The 18,686-nt window shown below is 41.8% G+C and overlaps 2 protein-coding genes across 2 annotated transcripts; one reads left to right on the forward strand and one right to left on the reverse strand.

Annotated features, from left to right (window-relative positions):
- Window positions 1-10,398: 10,398 nt before the first annotated feature.
- K441DRAFT_666966 (uncharacterized protein) lies at window positions 10,399-13,607 on the reverse strand. Its single transcript, XM_067649740.1, has 4 exons — window positions 12,611-13,607; window positions 12,254-12,388; window positions 11,824-11,917; window positions 10,399-11,557 (listed from the first exon to the last, which is right to left on the reverse strand). The coding sequence occupies exons 1-4, from the start codon at window positions 13,599-13,601 to the stop codon at window positions 10,690-10,692; spliced, it is 2,088 nt and encodes a 695-aa protein (XP_067499359.1). The 5' UTR covers window positions 13,602-13,607; the 3' UTR covers window positions 10,399-10,689.
- Window positions 13,608-14,987: 1,380 nt separating this feature from the next.
- K441DRAFT_666969 (uncharacterized protein) lies at window positions 14,988-16,654 on the forward strand. Its single transcript, XM_067649741.1, has 2 exons — window positions 14,988-15,364; window positions 15,415-16,654. The coding sequence occupies exons 1-2, from the start codon at window positions 15,301-15,303 to the stop codon at window positions 16,329-16,331; spliced, it is 981 nt and encodes a 326-aa protein (XP_067499360.1). The 5' UTR covers window positions 14,988-15,300; the 3' UTR covers window positions 16,332-16,654.
- The last annotated feature ends 2,032 nt before the right edge of the window (window positions 16,655-18,686 follow it).

Here is an 18,686-nt window from a genome sequence, read left to right on the forward strand (position 1 = left end):
CTAGAAAAGACTAGAAGGGCCTTAGACTATACACAAAAAACTATCTTATAAGGAAGCCTAGTAGTACGCTAAGCGCTTAAAAGAAGCTTAGAAAGTAGCCTATATAAACTTAGAAAAGGCCTAGAAATTAATAAAATAGTAGGCAAATAAGTATAGGCGCGAGCCTAACTTTACTATAGGCGATATAGTCTAGGTTATAATAAAGAACTAAAAGACAGAACGGCCTAGCCGTAAGCTGGACTATAAGATAGTAGGACTATATAAGATTTTTAATAAAGTAGGCAACTTATATAAGATTAAGCTCCTAGACTTAATTAAAGTTTACCCTATCTTCTTACTAGATAAGCTATAGAAAACATTAAATAACCTACTACTTAGATAAAAGAATAAACCTCCCTTACTAATTTAAGTTAATAGCGATAATAAATAGGAAATTAAAGAAATACTAGCCTGTAAACTTGTAAAGGGAACATTAAAGTATTATATTAGTTGGAAAGGATATAACCTAGACCCTACTTAGTACCCTATATAGAACTTTATAGGTAATCCCTATAAGCTTTAAGAGTTTTATAGCCGTTACCCTAATAAATCTAGACCGCTAAAGTACCTAGATAAGTAGATAGAATGCTAGTATAATAAAGATAATAAGCTACTAAAAGAATATAAGGACAAAAATGCCCTAGAAATTTCTTAGTTATATAAGGTATTAAGATATCTAGAAACTTTAACCGGCGGTTAAAGTTATCTAATTAGTTAGATTCTCTTACTAAGACTTTTAGTAATAAAGCCTAAGGGCAGGCTTTTTTGGAGGGGGGGTAATGTTATAGTACTAGCAGAACTTCGTACCGGCAAGTTGCCGCAGATTGCCGTATATTGCGGTTATATAACGCGAAGATCTTATAAAACATTAAACGGCGCTGCTCTTCTCCTTTCCTTTCCCTAGCTTTAGATTCTCGTTTATAGACAATCTAATCGTATAGGCTTGCGCGTTCCTTTTGCCGTACCTATGCCTTAATTAACTAAGTCGCTAATAAAATATACCTTTATTAAATTCGTAACTTCTTATAATAAAGGCTTACCGGTTAGCTAGGATAGAGAAGTTAAAGGTAGTAAAGGAGGTAGAGAAAAAGCACCTCTAGGTAGAAGGGCACCTCCTAGTAGGAGAGCACCTCTAGGTAGGGGATTTCCGTTTTAGGGGTTTTAATATAAATTAAAGTTGCCTTCTAAAGAATATAGGTTAGTTTTAGGTTTCTATAGTTAACGTATAATTTTAGCTTTCGTCTATACTAGTTCTTCTATACTAATAATAACGGCCTAAATATTACTAGTAATTGGGTTACTGTTCTTAGTAATATATACCCCATTTCTATAAAGGAAGTCTTAAAAATCTTAAACAATATTAACGTTACTAAGTACCTAGGTATTAGCAGTCCATTCTATAAAATCCTCCCTAAAATACTCCTATAGTTATAAATTGGTATAGTATCTATTTTAGTAAAATATAATATAGTATAGGAGAAGCCGTTAACCTATTTTGCGGTATAAGTTATTATATTAAAAACGAATTCGTCCCAATCTTTATTAATAAGTTTTATGTGCTTAGCTACCCCTAATAGTAAGGAGTCTTTTTAGTTATTTAGAGTGTTGGCCACGGAGGTAGCTTTACCTATAGGTAATATTAACCTATAACGACGGCTGTCAGACATTAGTATTAGCCTAATATCGTCTTATTACACCACCCTCTAGGGACCCCTATAGGGGGTCAATTCTCTTATATATATTAGGGCTCTTAGAGCCACCTTAAATAAAACAGATCACTTATATAATTCTGTGTCTCTACCTACTAGCTAGCTTATGTTATTCGTAATACCTGCCTAGCTAACAGTTATAAGCCTAGTAACCTTCTAAGCACTAGGGAGATCTTAGTGGCCAGACGACTACCACTAAGCCTCTTTAAGCATAGTTTGTTACGAAATATCGCGTGCTTTACGCGTAAGCGCGTCTCTTTACGCAACCTTAAAATAAAAGCCACTATAGTAACCAAGGACTCTATAAACCCTCTTTTGCTAACCCAGAAAGACTGGCCTATATAGTTTTAATTTATCCGCTAAGAAGTAATTTTTGCAAAGATCTGGGACTATGTTAACCTAGATAAGACGGAGAACGAAATTAAAGAAAATAATGAGCCAGCCATACCTTCGATAGTAGCAGCTCCTATAGCACCTACAGCAGCACCTGCAGATTCTGTAGCACTAGTAGCGGATCCTATAGCTCCTGCAGTACCAGTAGCGGCTCCTGTAGATTTAGTAGCAACTCCAGCATCTACTGGAACAGCTATACCTGGGTTATTAAGTTAAGGACAACAAACTTAGCAATCTTTAGAGATATAGAGAATGCTCTTTAAGCTCTATAAGCTCTAATAACAGAACTACCTAAAGCGGGAAGAGAAGCTCTATACGTTTGCAGTACTCTTATTGCCACTATAGGCACCAACTTCTTAGGGTATTTTACAGTCATGGGTCATAAGTCTCCGGTCGGAAGCGATTTCCCACCAAAACTCAACCTTTTCGCTGCGCATCTTTATAATAAAAACTATTAAAGTTTAAGCTATAAAATTTAATAATTATAAAGATTTACTTCGTAAATAAAATTATCTATTTAGATTTTAATAATAAATTATTATTCTAAAGATAAATATATTCTAAAGTTTATACACTTAAATTTTAAGCAATTTTAAGCGAATTTGTATGGTGTAACGGCGCTATTGCACGTTACCTGCCAAATTCTGCCATATTCTGCCGACCTGCGATTGGCCCGCCTAAAGCTAGCGCCTTGGCGGCTCACCCTACATATTTGTTTACATCGGTCCTGGCGACCCCTTTTCCTTCTCTTTAGCTTAGTATCTTCGTAATACAGCATTCTACAAGCTTCGGTTCAGAGGCATTTGTACGAGCCGTAACATATGGGAAATTGAGATTTTTAACTTTTACTTAACTTTACAGCTTTATAATAATTTTCCACGTTATTATTATAAAATACCAATAATAGAAAGTTTTAATTAAAGTAAAAATCTACTAATAGCTTTAATTTTAACTTAATAAAATATTGTGGTGGGTATAAAATCTTAAGGTGTTTTAGGTAAGTTTTGGTGTAAAAAGGCTCCGAGCCGGAGACTTTTGTCCTAGTACTGTAAAAACCTTACTACACTATATTCGGTTCTAAGACAGCTAAAAAAGGTAGCAAAGCTATCTTAAGCTACGCTATAGCAAATGGTATTAGACGATCTTAAGAAACGGAAATAAGGGCCTAAACGCCAGATACCGGAGTTATAGCTTTAGCTTTATATCACTATTATACAAAATAGCGAAGAGCTAGAGGAAGGGTTAATAAAGGTAACGGAGAGTAGCGTTATATAAGCCTTTGTCTAGGACTGTAAGGAGATCTATCTAGCTCTATATTATACCTTTATTTAAAAGGTAGCTAAGAGGTTAGAGAAGCTTAAAATAGCGATAATAATTAAGGAATTTAACCTCCTTTATAAGCATCCGAATACGGGACGTAACGCTTATACTATACTCTTAGGGCAGTTATCTGTAGATCCTATAACGTCTACTACCCTAGTACCTTCTTAATTACCTAAGGCAAAGTGCTTTACTTATGGTTTACCCTATAAGTTAAAGAATTGTAAATAGCTGTTTTAGTCTCTTTAAGGTCTATACTTTATACCAAATAATAAGTATTTAAGGAAGTGTTAAAAATGGCTTAAGGTCCTAATAAATAAGCAGTATTATAACAAAAGGGTTAAGCAGATTGAGAAGGAAGGCCCTAGGTTAAGGACGTCTTTATTAGCTTCTAAAAAGATTAAGAATCTAGACAGGCCCCGAGCTATAGCGGCTGCTATAATAATATCCTTTTTATTATTAATATTATCGCAGAATTATCTAGATCTGTCTTTAATTAACGCCTAGGGGTATAACACTATAGCAGACACCCACTTTTATAACGATATTAGATACTTCCATAACTTTAAGCTAAGTATATCTATAGTAATAGCTAGAGATTCTAGGGCAGAAATCTATGGATATAGTAATATTAACTTAGCAATTAAGGTGGGAAAATAACGCCTGACTCGGTATCTGATATTAAGGAACGTAGCGTACGCTCCCTATTTTTATACTAATCTAATATCCGTAGTAAAGCTCTATAGGGTTAAAGTAATTATTAACTAATTTATAAACCATCTACGCTATAAAGATGGCGGAAGCCTATTTAGTAACCTTATGGAATACGGAGGTCTCTACCTTATTAATACTATCGCCTGCTTACTACCTACTCCTACTACCTACACTATATCTACTAGATTCTTTAAGACCTTAGTATATAATAAAGTATAGTATTAACGCTTACTACACTGTGATATGGAGTTAGTGGATTATCTACTAACTACGGTAGATAGGGTTAAAGTGGTCAAGACGGATAGAGGAAGAACTCCGTATAGTATACCACTTTATAAACTATATATTCTTAGAAAGATAACATAGTAGATATTTTGCAGAATATCTATAAAGGGAACCTACCCTTTTAAATATGTTTACTTTAATATTATTATAGAGGAAGATAGGTTTAATAGAGATACGTATATAGCTTACTTTTGGTATAACTATATAAAGTATTATTATGCTTTTCCTATTAAGAACCACGAGTAAGAGATACTACTCCTACTCTTCCAATTAATAATAGCATTTGTGAAGAAATTTAATGCTTAAGGTATCCGTATTTAGTATATAGATAAGGAGCAAGGTATAGGGGCTAGGGTAAAGAACCTTATTTAACTTAATAGAGCTATTATTAAGCAATTAACGCTATATACCCCTACTTAAAATGGACCTATAAAGAGGTTAGGGAGAGCTATTTCCAAATAAGTAAGGACTGCTGTTATTGAAGTAAAGTTACCCGTAGATCTGTAGCCTAAGTTCGTGCTTCTAGTAGTGTTCCTACTTAATTAAACTCCTATTAAGTCTATTAACTAAAAGACCCCATTTAAGATACTTTATAAACGGAAGCTATAGCTAGCAGGACTTTATATAGCTAGATCTTTAACCTACGTGCTTATTAAACACAGCATTTCTAAAAAGGCAAAGTTTAAGCTATAAGCCTAGGTAGGTTATCTCATCAGTATAAAAGTGTTAAATATCTATAGGATATAGATACTAACCACCAACCGTATTATCCGATCTCGTGATGTACAAATTAATAAGTTAAAGAGATATTAATCTCCTATAATACTAGAACACCTCATTATCTTATAGGCTTAAAAAGATCGTTTTTAACAAGTCCAGGACCTACTAAATAATCTTTAAGATGGCAGTAAGGACTAGATAGAGAACTTTAATAAAGAACTAGATATAAGACTGCCGCATTTGGCAAATATTGACGTTACTCCTACGTTAAAAAGCATTTAAACCTTAATAGAAGAACTTAGTCAGCTACCTACCCCAGAGCTAACTCTAGAACCGTCTGGACCATCAACGTCTTCGGCGCCTTAGTAATCACCATCTACTGCGGCATCTACGCCACAGACACTATCTACTACTTAGTTATCTTCTGAAGTCACCGAACCACCGTTTGTAGATCCTACACCTTAATGTCAGTGTGGGCGAAAATTAAGCGATAAGATTTGATAAAATTATCGTTATCTTATCGTATCATTATATAATTATCGTCTCGATTTTGATAAATATCACGTGACCTATGGAAATTTAGAATGTATGCCCCTAATATATAGAAAAGGAATTGGTCCTGCGTACGGAGGCTCTGCACAAAGCTCTGCAAAGGCTCTGCACGAAGCTCTGCACGAAGCTCTGCACAAAGCTCTGCACAAGCTCTGCGTATGGAGGCTCTGCACGAAGTTCTGCGGAGGCTCTGCGCGAAGCTCTGCACGAAGCTCTGCGTACGGAGGCTCTGCACGAAGCCCTGCGTACGGAGGCTTTGCACGAAGCTCTGCGGAGGCTTGCACGAAGCTTTGCAGAGGCTCTGCACGAAGCTCTGCACGAAGCTCTGCACGAAGCTTTGCGTACGGAGGCTCTGCACGAAGCTCTGCGGAGGCTCTGCACGAAGCTCTGAACGAAGCCCGCATACGGTGGTTCTGCACGAAGCCCTGCGTACGGAGGCTCTGCATGAAGCTATGCGGAGGCTCTGCACGAAGCCCTGCGTACGGAGGTTCTGCACGGGGCACTACGTACGGAGGCTCTGCATGAAGCTCTGCGGAGGCTCTGCACGAAGCTCTGCACGAAGCTCTGCACGAAGCTCTGCACGAAGCTCTGCGTACGGAGGCTCTGCATGAAGCTCTGCGGAGGCTTTGCACCAAGCTCTGCCCGAAGCTCTGCGTACGGAGGCTCTGCACGAAACTCTGTATACGGAGGCTCTGCGCGACGGCTCTGTGTACGATGATTCTGCGTACGACGGTTCTGCGTACGACGACTCTACTACGGAGGCTCTATATAAAAGCTTTGTGCAGAGCTTCATGCAGAGCTTCGTGCAGAGCCTTCGTACGCAGAGCTTCGTGCAGAGCCTCCGTACGCAGAGCTTCCGTGCACAGAGCCGTAAAAGTAGAGAATTCTTTAGTATCCCATGCGCCGTTGAGAAAGGCGTACACGCAAGCGAACCAACCAGAGTCTCTAGATTGAATCGAGTCTTGGCGAAATGAAGCTGTGGATTTGATCAACAAATTAAGGCTCTAAATCATTATAATAAAGCTCAAACTTATATATAATTGACTCTATCCTGTCGTAATTAGGTTAAGGTGTTCCTGCTAGTAAGGTCCTTCTTTACAGAGGGGTATATTGCATAGAGCACAGCCGACTTGTGTCCTTCGAGGACGTATTGATATTTTGGTGTTCGCGCACGGGCCTCTTTTAGTGTACGCCTTAACGGCGCATGGGATAGGGGCATGCCAAGAAATTATCGAAATAAAAGCGATAAATATCGATAAGCAAAAATCATGATAATTTATCGATCTTATCAGATAAGATTTTATTTTCGCCTACTCTGCACCTCATTCCGAACCTCAGACGACAGCAGGCTCATCGTCAGGGGGTGAGAGACGTTCTGGCCGTGAAAAGCGGTCTACGGCAAAGAAGAAAGATATGCCAAATTAGGATCTACGACGACGAGCCTTTGCGGTTCAAATTAATGACGGTGATGATCTCATCGATCTAGAGACGACGCCATTGGCTCACGCCTCTACACTGCTGCGACGAAGACGTACGGACACTGAGATAACTTTCCAACGCCACCAAAGTCATGGAAAGAGATGCTTAATTATAAGTACGCTATAGAGTTTAAAGCAGCTGCTCACACCAAGATGAAAGCTTTGATAGGAAAACACACCTAAGACGAGGTACGGCTAGTTAAGAAGGCTCACCGACTTCCTACTATATGGGTCTTTACCTATAAGGAAGATTCGGACGGCTACATCACGAGATTTAAAGCTCGTCTAGTCGTCCGTGGAGACCTTTAAGTAGTCTCTTAAGAGGAGGTTAAAGCTATAACGGCAGCCTATTAAACCTTCCGTCTACTTTACGCTCTTATCGCTAGCTTCGACCTCAACGTTATATAAATTAACGCCGTTAATGCATTCGTTAATGCCTTAGTTGACGATAAGGTCTATCTTATTCCCCTTAAGGGTATAGACCTACCGCCTGGATTCTCTCTCCGTCTAAGAAAGGCAATATACAGACTACGGAAATCTCCTAAATTGTAGTTCCTAGAGATATCTACTGCTCTGTAAAGCATGNGTTTAAAAGCGGTACTAGATAAGCTATATCTTTACGTTTACCCTACCAAGCCTATCTTTATATTCTTCTACGTTAACGATATACTAATTATTGGACACCTAAGCTATTGACAGCAGATGGAGGACATCCTAAAGCAGCTACAAGATCGATTCGAGATCTGCTAAATACCTCAGTTTACGTTATTCCTAAATACTTGTGTTATACGAGATTAATAAAAGGGAAAGCTCTGGCTCTGTCTAGATTAATATCTTGAGAAGCTAGTCTTAATATACCATCTAGAATATCTAAAGCTATTAGCTACACCACTATCGGGCCAGGAATTGACGCCGTATAAGGGAGAAGCTACGCCGAATCAGATAAAAGGATATCAACGTTATATAGGTTCTGTAATATATCCGGCATCTACTACACAACTAGACGTTGCTTTCTTAGTTAGTAAGCTGGCTGAGTTCTTATAAAATCCGTTACTAGCTTATCTTGCGGAGATTAATAGATTACTTACCTATCTCTACAATACCAGATACCTTGCTCTTAAGTTCTCTACTATTACGCTATATAAGATAAACTAGGTTCTAAAAGCTGCTTCTAATGCCAGCTTTGCTAATAATACTCTAACACGTCGGAGCTTATAGGGCTTCTTAATAAGCTTGTTTAATGGGCCTATAGTATAGCAGGCAACTAGATAAAAGGTAGTTACTAAGTCTACTACGGAGGTAGAACTCCTAGCTCTCTTATACGTTAGTGGGGAGGTTAAGTATATAGTTCGGATCTTTAAAGCTATTAGATTCGATCCTAAACAGGACGTTATTATTAATTATAACAATTAGCAGTTAGTACGGATTGTAATAAAAGAGACCCCTACGGTATCTATAAAACTCCAATATATAGATATTTATTAATTCTGGCTTTGTTAAGAAGTCCAAAATAGAAGCTTTGTTGTATAATGGGTACTAACAAGCAAGATAGTTATAGATAGACTAACTAAAGCTCTATTAAAGCAAAATCATCAAAAATTTGTTAACGTGGTAGGGCTCCGCAATATTAGACATCTGGTTAATTAACGCTTAGCAAAGCTTACCACTAGCTCGTCTATCACGACTACCTAATCCGGTAATCCAGCTCTGCCGCTCTACGCCAGATCTAAGGGGGTGTGTTGGCCACGGAGGTAGCTTTACCTATGGGTAATATTAACCTATGACGACGGCTATTAGATATCAGTATTAGCCTAATATCGTCTTATTACACCACATCTAGGGACCCCTATAGGGGGTTAATTCTCTTATATATATTAGGGCTCTTAAAGCCACCTTAAATAAAACAGATCACTCGTATAATTCTGTGTCTCTACCTACCAGCTAGCTTATGTTATTCGTGATACCTGCCTGGCTGATATAGAGTAGCTATATTTTCAGAGGAAGGGATATATTATTGGTGTAGGGATTATTATTTAGTACGCGTTTATGACAAGAATCTGCGATTATAGGGCTTAGGACCAGTTCTGGCCTTTTAGATCCTTAGATTCGTAGAAGAGTTCTATTTAAAGTTTAGGACCAGTTCTAACCTCAAAAGACAGCTTCCTCTAGCACGAGTAGCACTAGTACAGTGGCTCGTCTCTTCTTGGTGGAATACCTAGCTATTCTATAGTATAACAGTGAAGTTAACCACTAATCAGTGTTGGTAACACAAGGTGATATCACGTATCTACAGGTTGTAGGTAGTATGATGGTTGTTGTTTTTTGTCTCTCTATCTCTGAGGGAGGGCGAGGAGCTTAAGGCTCCTCGCCACGCTAGTGCCGCGGCGACACGTGACGGCAACTTGCCTCACGTGACGGCAACTTGCCTTATATGATGGCCTTATTCCCGACAGATACCTTATATATCTGGCAATTTAAACAAACTATACTCCAAACACTATTTATTGTCGAAACTAGGCCTGCCCTGATCTAAGTAGAAGCTCGCCATCAACCATGTGCCCAATGCAAATAATAAGAAAAAGAAAAGGAAAAAATATTCACAGTAATTAACTTAGCATTTCCACTACTTATTTCCGTTGTCAGCTGCACTTATCCTCACCCGAGATCACAATGTGATAGGGAAGCTCCAGACTCCAGGCCAGTAACAGGGGCTGAGAGTCACACCATCTAGACCCCTTGGGATACAAATAAAGGGCAGAGATATACTTTACCCAGCAGTCAATTGCGGCGATCAGCGCTTCACATACGAGAAATGTTGTCTTTGCTACAAGATTATAAGAAAGCTATTTAACCCTGCTTGAATGATTTTGCTCACTTTGCAGCACACACCAGCGCCCGGCGCCTCCTTAATAAGGCGATCAAATTCTTTCCATGTCGTTACGTCCTATTGTGCCTGGACAGGGCTCTCTGCCGATGCCCTGACAAACGTGATGAGCTGTGCTCTAGGAGTCACTGCTGATGCCACATATGGTACGCAATTAACACCTACCCATGGACTTGCATAGACAGCATCCGAAGCCACTGGCATATGCTTAGTAAATACCAGCACATTTTTGTACCTAGCTTCGGCAAGACGTAGGGTAGTCATCAAGCCTACAACCCCGGCTTTGACATCTAGCCTTCCCATAATATCTTATCTCTATGGGTTCTTAGCGATCGGTCTTAATCCCCAACGCGTGTACCCAAATATACCACTTAGTCTCTTCTCCATACCAAAGTGTCACAAACTAATATTACTCCGCTGTGCCATTCGGCTATTTTAGTTTATTGCATTATAAACGCTATTACGAAACGTCTACCGATAGTCCAGAATCAATCTAACTTCCCAACTATGCTATCGGGATAGGTCCCATCCAACCATAGGTGTGGTAAGCTTACCTTCAAAATGATGATGAATAGAGTACCTGAAATATTGGCTCTTATGCGCCGTAACCTTTACCCCAGATAATAGACTGCACAATAGAATGAGGCGAAGATCCTTCATTACCCCTAAGGAAAAACGGTGTTGATGATTCACTAGACGACGATCCAATACCGCTATCATCAGTATCTAATTTCTCTTCAACTGCCTGAACTAATGGTAGGTCTCTTGGCCCTTGATGAGGTATCAACTTCCGTAATGCCTCAACTGATCGGATAATAGGCCCTGGGAGATCCACAGGCTCCAAGCCTGACAAAACGTTGGACATGACGGTAACTAATTTGTCCAGGAGCCTCCGGGCTCGCTCGTTCTTAGTACGCATTCCAAGTAGGCCGAGGAGGAGGGCAGAGCTGAGAGCCCGATGCAGAGCTGCCCAGGAGTAGACGGCAAATTTGGTGATTTTTTGTAAGCCGAGGAAGGCTTCTACGGTGTCGGCTAGACTGTCGATACATATTTGCTTAAGAGATGACGGTACATCTTCATTGGGGTTTGTAGTGTTGATGACTGGGCGGCAGAGTTCGGCCATTACATATGAGCGGTGGAGAAAGAAGTTCCAATACTCTAGGTGATCCTTCATAGATCTACACATTCGAAGATCCTGTAGATGACTTGATGATCTGTCGAGAAGATCTCGGATTTTGTCTCGGTATTCCATGATTTGTAGGACTTGACGGCTTGAGTCTCGATAAGCTGCTCGCAGCTGGACAATATCCAGCCCTAGGATGCATAAACTCCGCATACAGTCGGCATAAGACATTTTTGTTTGCCCCAGAAGCCAGGTTCCTTGCAAGGCGTCAATGATTACCGTCGGGGAAGCTCTGTCATAGGAAATTGACAGAAGGCTATCTTGCCATATGATTTGCCACCTAACTATTGTCAGCCTTTGCGGAAGTCCAACACTTTTAAAGGAGGTGACGTGAAGTACGATGTAAGAACTAATGGCGGTCGGGATAGGGATATAAGGAATGTCGGGAGGCTTGTGTTGAGCGAGCTCATGCACAATACACGTTCTGTCCTCTATCCACGTTTCCCGACGAGTCGCATGACGTTAGGCTTTGGTATGCCTGACCGACCGACTTGTACCCTTCCGCCATAAATTCTAGCACACCCTAAATGGTTCAATATTGCTTACCAGATGTTACTTCTCTGTAACTTAACAGCCGGTGCGGCAGAGTCAGGTGCTGCACGGTGAAGACCAAGGCTTTGCGCTAATCGAATCGTAAGTCCTTAAAAACCATCAGTAAGTACGCTCTAGATCTGACGTGCAACTCGAGGCCCATTTCGGAATAATTATGTCTAAAGGCAATAAAAGTTGGAGAGCAATGAAAGACAACTTTTGAAGTGCTTCATCTAATTAAACAACGAGAGGAATAGAGACTATCCTCTTGTAGAACTTGTGTCAGTCAGGGTACACAGTTGGACAGCTTCTTTGTACCCAAATCTACATATTGAAACCATCGATGCTGTCCCTGCGACGGGTTCTGCGACTTATGATAACTTAAAGTAGGGCACTTCCCAGCCTGGAAAGCTTGTAGAGAGCATTTTCATCTGAAACCACTTACCAAGCAACGACCAGGCAACCCCGGCATTCATGCTGTTCGAGATGACGTTTCCCAGAATGAGGAGATTTTGAATGTCGATTGGCGTTGAATGAGATAGGTAATTGATTATACGCAGGCATTCATAGGAACAACATACTTTCAAACTATTAGCGTTTGGGCTTCTAATTTAGGGTATTGGAAGTTCGCTGGGAAAGTCAATGCCACACAGACTGCTTCTCCAGACCCAAAAAATTAAGTAGCGTTCATGCCCTTCGAACATCTAAGGCTGGTCACACACATTATAGAATGTCGGATAAGGATACCCCTGCGTGGCGACGACTTCCCCGCGTGCATCTGTCTTGGGATGAGCACGCTTACCATAGACCTGGGAGGTTAGCTGCCGTTCCTTTCTAGAGAGCCCTGAGCATTGGCATCCAGATGCGAGGATAGCAAAGAGCAGTCCGAGCCAATGCAGATCTTTGCCGTAGACCTCCTGTTTCGCAAGTTCGTCTCCAGTGACTTCTAGCCCATTGTTATCCCGGATAATGAGGAAATTGGTGAGATTGGACTCAAAATGTTCGATATCGACAATGACGGGAAAGAGGACGTGGGCAGTGTCACGATAATATCTGAAGTATTCAAGACAGTCTGCATCGCTAGGCAATGTGGCACAGAGTTCCCGGATCCTCATCGGCGATCCGTGGGGTAGCCCCCACAGGTCCACGAAAGGGTATGTAGCAGTCTCGTTATCGAGACCAAAGACTGGTAAAACGCTGGTGCCCAGGACCTCTTGGATCTTGCCTCCATCTTCACCTTTGCCAAGTGCCATAACCATTGCCGGCACAGACTGGGGGCCAAGGTAGACATTTTCGCCCGTCATATCTGGATTGATGTAGATGCCCTCTGCTTGGGCACCTGCTTCTGAAGGAGCATTCGCTGTGGCATCCAATGCCGGAGCATGCTGATTATTTCTGTCTCTTGCCAAATGGCCAATGACGTCTGAAAGTTGGGCAATGCTCTCCTGTATGTCTAAAAGCGACCCCTCCAACGTTTCGAGCTTAGTGTGAATCAAGTCCGACTCTGACTGGGCAGGCCCCGAAATTTCGGGCCCGTCAGCGGCGCGGGCCGCAGTAGGATCAATATGAATGCGCTTTAGCGGTGGATCGTACGTGCACAGTTCGGGATGGTTCCGAGTAAAGCATGTTTGGCAGGGTGTCTCGAAGCTACATCGGACTTTGCGCTGTCGGCAAGGGAAGCAGGCTCGCTGTCCCTGAGCTTTTCGCTTGCGTCGGAAGGCCTCGGCGGCGTCTGAGGGCCGTAAAGAGTGTTCATGCGGGCTGAACAGCGGAGATTCCGTGAAACCGTCCATGACGTGACAGCCTGCCCACGATCAGGTCAGCGGGAGGAAGGAAACGCACGCTTCGGCCCTCTCGGGCTCTCGGAGAGCTCGGAGCGCTCGGAGCGCTCGGAGCCGTCGTGAGCGTTCGGAGCCGGACTACACGTGATTGGAGCACTTGGCAAAAACAAAGTTTCCTTTGCTTTATCTCATAAATCAGAGGCTCAGAGGCTCCGTAGTAGATTTTGGTTACGAGACAGGGGAACGGCTCCCTATCCCCCCCCCCTGCCTAAAAACTTCTGCGAAGCGTCCGAGAGCTTATAGGGGTCGCTTTGGTGAGAAGTGAATGTTTAAAAATCGATTTTTGACCTTTTCTATCCCTTAACCCGCTGCTTTGCGTCCATCTGTTATCGATAACAGATGGACGCAAAGCAGCGGGTTAAGGGATAAGCAACAACCACGATAGTTATAATACATTCATCTAATATATCTTTATAAATATATACTATAGCCCTATTAAGAGGTAAGATGTATTATCGTAACAGTTAACTTAGATTTTAAACGGAGTCTTCGTAGATTTGGACTAAATCCGACTAGCCACCTATGTCTAACTTCTCGTGAAATAGAGCTATAATATCACTACAACGTGGAGGCAATAGAGAAGATAATGAGCTTTTAGCTCGTAGTGTTTTAGACGTAGAGAAGTACATAAGGTATAGCAGTAAGGCAAGATTATAATAAAAATTGCGATAAACTTGTCAGATGACGAAGTCACCTCGCTTATATCTACAAGGGGGTAACATGAACGGGTCAGACGCCCACCCTGCTAGTACAGTAAACAAAATAATCTGGCCCCGCTATGTCATTCTGGACTCGCTTATTTCTTCACCCATACTAGCAGGGTGGGCGAGGGGTAACATCAATGCCTCAGACGCCCCCCCTGCTAGTACGGTAAACAAAATAACCTGGCCCTGCTATATCACTTTGCACTCGCTTATTTCTTCACCCATTATAGCAGGGGGGGCGTCTGAGGCATTGATGTTACCCCCTTGTATTGTTCCGCACAGCCGTACGTGGCATCTTGCCAATCATTCGCTTACCTTTTGTAGGTTTGCGCGATGGGTGGGTCTGTTCAGTTGCAAAATTTAGTATATTTTTACGCTCCGTTACGACTAATAAAGCTGCGACCATAAGCCTCAGGCCCTTGGTTGGGTGCAGTATGCCCGCACGTGCGCATAGTGCACGTACCAACGGTCCACCTTTGCTTCGGCCAGCTCGGGCACATCTCCACGAGTGCTCCCGAGAAATGCAACGCCTCATTTCTGTGGGGCACCTGCCATTCGCTTCCCCGCACGGGCCAGTCGCCTTGCAAAGTCTCGCCCCTCTACCGCACCGGACACCAGTCCAGGCTGTAAACATGACATATTCATCCTTCAGCCTTGAGCTTGGCAATACATGTCGGAACGAGACTAACAGACCAGGGATTATCGAGGGGAGCGAGGCATTAGAAGATTTTGGAAAGATAAAAGGACAGTCAGTGACCTCACCTAGACTGACAATTTTTTAAACACACATTTCCACCTGCGTTTCAGCCGACATAGTTATTGAGATACTTATACTAGACACCTCACGCCTCTCTTCTGTGTTTAACTTAGCCTTAAGGCACAACGCCTGCTTCTATTGTCACCTTCCTCTCTCCATTACAGCAACCAACTCACATCAACCCATCACAATGACAGTCGACTGGGCACTCTTCACCCAGCTCGACTCCATGGTCGACGCAGAACAAGCCCACCGTGAGCTTCCAAGATTGACTTCTCTGACTTGTCTTCTTACCCCATAGTAGCTTCATCAGACTGCAGCCCCGCGGACGAAGCATTCTCCTGCCCCGACGCCTTCGACAAGGCTTACCTCGCAGACTTGTACACTACAACACCTGACTACTTACTCGATGACTGGGTAAACTGCGATTTCTTCGACCGCCCTCTCAACAACGTTGACCTCCCAGCCGGCTTTGCACCAAAATACCACGCCGCATTCAACGCCACATTGCCAACTGCGACGTCAGCAATAGAGGATGCGAATATGAACCAGTGGCCATCCACCAACTCCGCACTGTTTAGACGGTTAGTGAACTACAACGACACCTTCACGACCGGCCTCCAATTCGGCGCCATCGACTCGGACTCGCTCGAATCCAGCTGCTCATCTCTACGGGAATCATCACCAACACCATTGCTCTGCAGAGATGGTCCCCAGCCAACCCAAGCTTCTCCCACACTGTCNCATGGCTCATTAAAGAGGGAGTCGCCAGACGATGCTGCTAAGGACGAGCCCTCACCAAAAAGAGTACAAAGAAAACGAGGCAGACCAAGGATCAATCGAAGCGAGATAGATCCCACAAATTACTCGACTAACGGCTCTCCTAAGTCCCGCCCACTCTATCGCCTTCCGCATAACCAAGTCGAACGTAAATATCGCGAAGGTTTGAATTCTGAGCTCGAACGTCTCCGCCTTGCTGTGCCGACACTCCCACAACGAGATTCGAGCGGTTTGGCGGGTCCTCCCAAGCCTAGCAAGGCCACTGTTCTCGCCAGCGCCATCGACTACATCAAAGCAATCGAGACAGAGCGGGACAGGCTTCTGGAGGAGAACGAGGGCCTCCGGGGCATGCGGCCCAGTAACATTCAGGCAGCAGGCAAACTCCGGAATTACGGCCGGAATAATGCAAGATTGAATTCCGCTGTGACGATATATTCTTGAGATATTATCTCTTACTTTCTTTGACTATATCTTGCTGCAAGGTGAGCAACAAAAGACAAAAGCGCTCATGCATGCTTTTCAGCCAGGGCAAAAGGCAGTGTTATTGGCGGCGGCGTCTATCTGTCTGCAAAATTCTCAGCCCCACCATACGTCAAGTGCTGACACGGGGGAGATTGATTGCTCTCTAAATGATTGGCAGATTGGGAACATGGTGAAAGGGCTTTGAAGCGGCTTTATTTTGTGGGTCACATACTCATAAGTCTCCTAGACGTAGCGTAGAAGATATTATATAGTAAACAGAAGCTAGTGCAAATGTGGAAGGGTTGAGCTGTGTAAGCATGCTTACGAGTGATATCTAACGGTAATGAAAGTGTTTTGGCACCGGATGTCGTCACCACAAATAGGGAGGGTGGTCGACCCGCACCAGCCACACCCTTGTTTTTGGACCCTTTTTGGGTGTGGTTGGAGAGAGAACTTGGGGAAGGAAGTCCCCACCACATGAAAGCATGTGGATGTGTAGGTTTCCGCCAAGAAAGTTGCGCCAAGAGGTTTGCAGCGCAGCTTCTAGCTATAACTAGATTAGGCCTACAGGGTCCCAATCCGTTGGCCTAGTTTTATTAGGACACACGGCGGGAACTACACCATCTCGTTAATTCCAGTGGTTAGCGCCTTACTAGTGATGCCTCTCAGGCGGAAATCCTTATACAGATTAGTATGAGTTTCCCCGTCTTGGCAGCGAGCTTCGAAAGACTTTAATATTAAACTTTTATAAAGCTTTTTAAAATCAATAACTGTATAGTAGACCGCCTACACATAAACACCTCTAAAGCTATAGTAGCTAAATAAGTATCTAAATATCTCTTTTAAGCTCTTAATTATCCCCTAAGCTTTTTATTATCCTCTACTACTTAATACATCCCTTTTTTACTTTAATGATTACCTAAAGGCGTATAGGTATAGAAGTAACTAGGTCCTTAAAGTAATAGGCCTATAAATTCCCCTATTTAGATTTAATAGCTACTTATATTATTTCTTTTATTTATAAATAAGGCTTCTACTTAGCTAATTAAATCTCTATCAAATTTTAAACAGCCTTAATTAGGTTAAGATCTAGGCTATTTATATTAGCGACTCGGTTAATCGAGGCACGAGTACGGCAAGAGGGACGCGCAAGCCTATATAATTGGATTGTCTATAAACGAGGATCTAAAGCTAAAGAAAGAAAAGGAGAAGAAGAGTAGCGCTGCTTAATGTTTATAAGATCTTCGCGTTATATAACTATAGAGTTCTACCAAGTTCTACTAATGCCATAATATTACTTCCCCCCTTAGTAAAGCCTGCCCTTTAGCTTTATATATCTATATTACTCCTATAGGGTGTTCTTATCCTTATATTCTTTTAGTAGCTTATTGTTTTTACTATACTAATACTCTATTTACTTGTCTAGGTACTTTAGGGGTTTTAGTTTATTAGGGTAACAGCTATAGAATTCTTAAAGCTTATAGGGATTGCTAATAAAGTTTTATATAGAGTAGATAATTATCCTTATAGGTTATATTATTTAGCTTATAGTAATTAATATAGAAATAGAGTCCTTTATTTAGCTTTTTAGTAAAGAAAATAAGCAAGTTAAAATAGGCTTAGCTAGACTTAATAAAGCCCTTATTTAGGTTATTAATAAGATAATACCTTATAGCCTATAATTTAGCAGTAAACTGTTAGTAAAAGGGGCTAAAGCTAAAAGTATTTTTCTTATCTAGCTTAGGGGTCGTTCGGTTGCAATATGGAGGCCTCGGATTCCATTTTATAATTTGTTGATTCGGAGTGATTTTGTCTGCACAGCCTCAAAAATTTGATGTTCCTCTCACCGCTCGCAAAACGCCAGAATAGCACGCTAAAATATTGGCAACTTTACCGTATACAGCTTCTGAAATGGAGCTCTTGGCGTCATTTTAATATGGAGCTCGAAGCTCCTGTTATAGATTCCAGTTTAATATGGAGGCTTCATATTTGCACACGTCCGTGCAACCCGTAGAGCCACAGACGCGTGTTAAATCGGGAAGGAACGCGTTCCTTCTGCCGGACTTTCAGTTCATATTCAATCTGACGGTTTTGCAACCGAACAATCCCTTAATCTTAATTTTATAGTTATACAGTTAGTAAGGCGGGAGTCTATTAGATACTACCTTAGAGAATATATCCTTAAACTTCTACTATTAATAGGGTAGTTTTTATTCTACTAGCTTCTTATCTATAAGCTCGCCTTCCTATCTACTAAGTTCGCTTTCCTTTTCCTTAATTATTTAGTTAATTTTATATAAGCTAGTTGTAAAAGTAATAGTATTAGGCTAGACT

The sequence above is a fragment of the Cenococcum geophilum genome (genome assembly GCF_001692895.1).
Source record: "Cenococcum geophilum 1.58 unplaced genomic scaffold K441scaffold_52, whole genome shotgun sequence".
NCBI classification, from domain to species: Eukaryota; Fungi; Ascomycota; class Dothideomycetes; order Gloniales; family Gloniaceae; genus Cenococcum; species Cenococcum geophilum.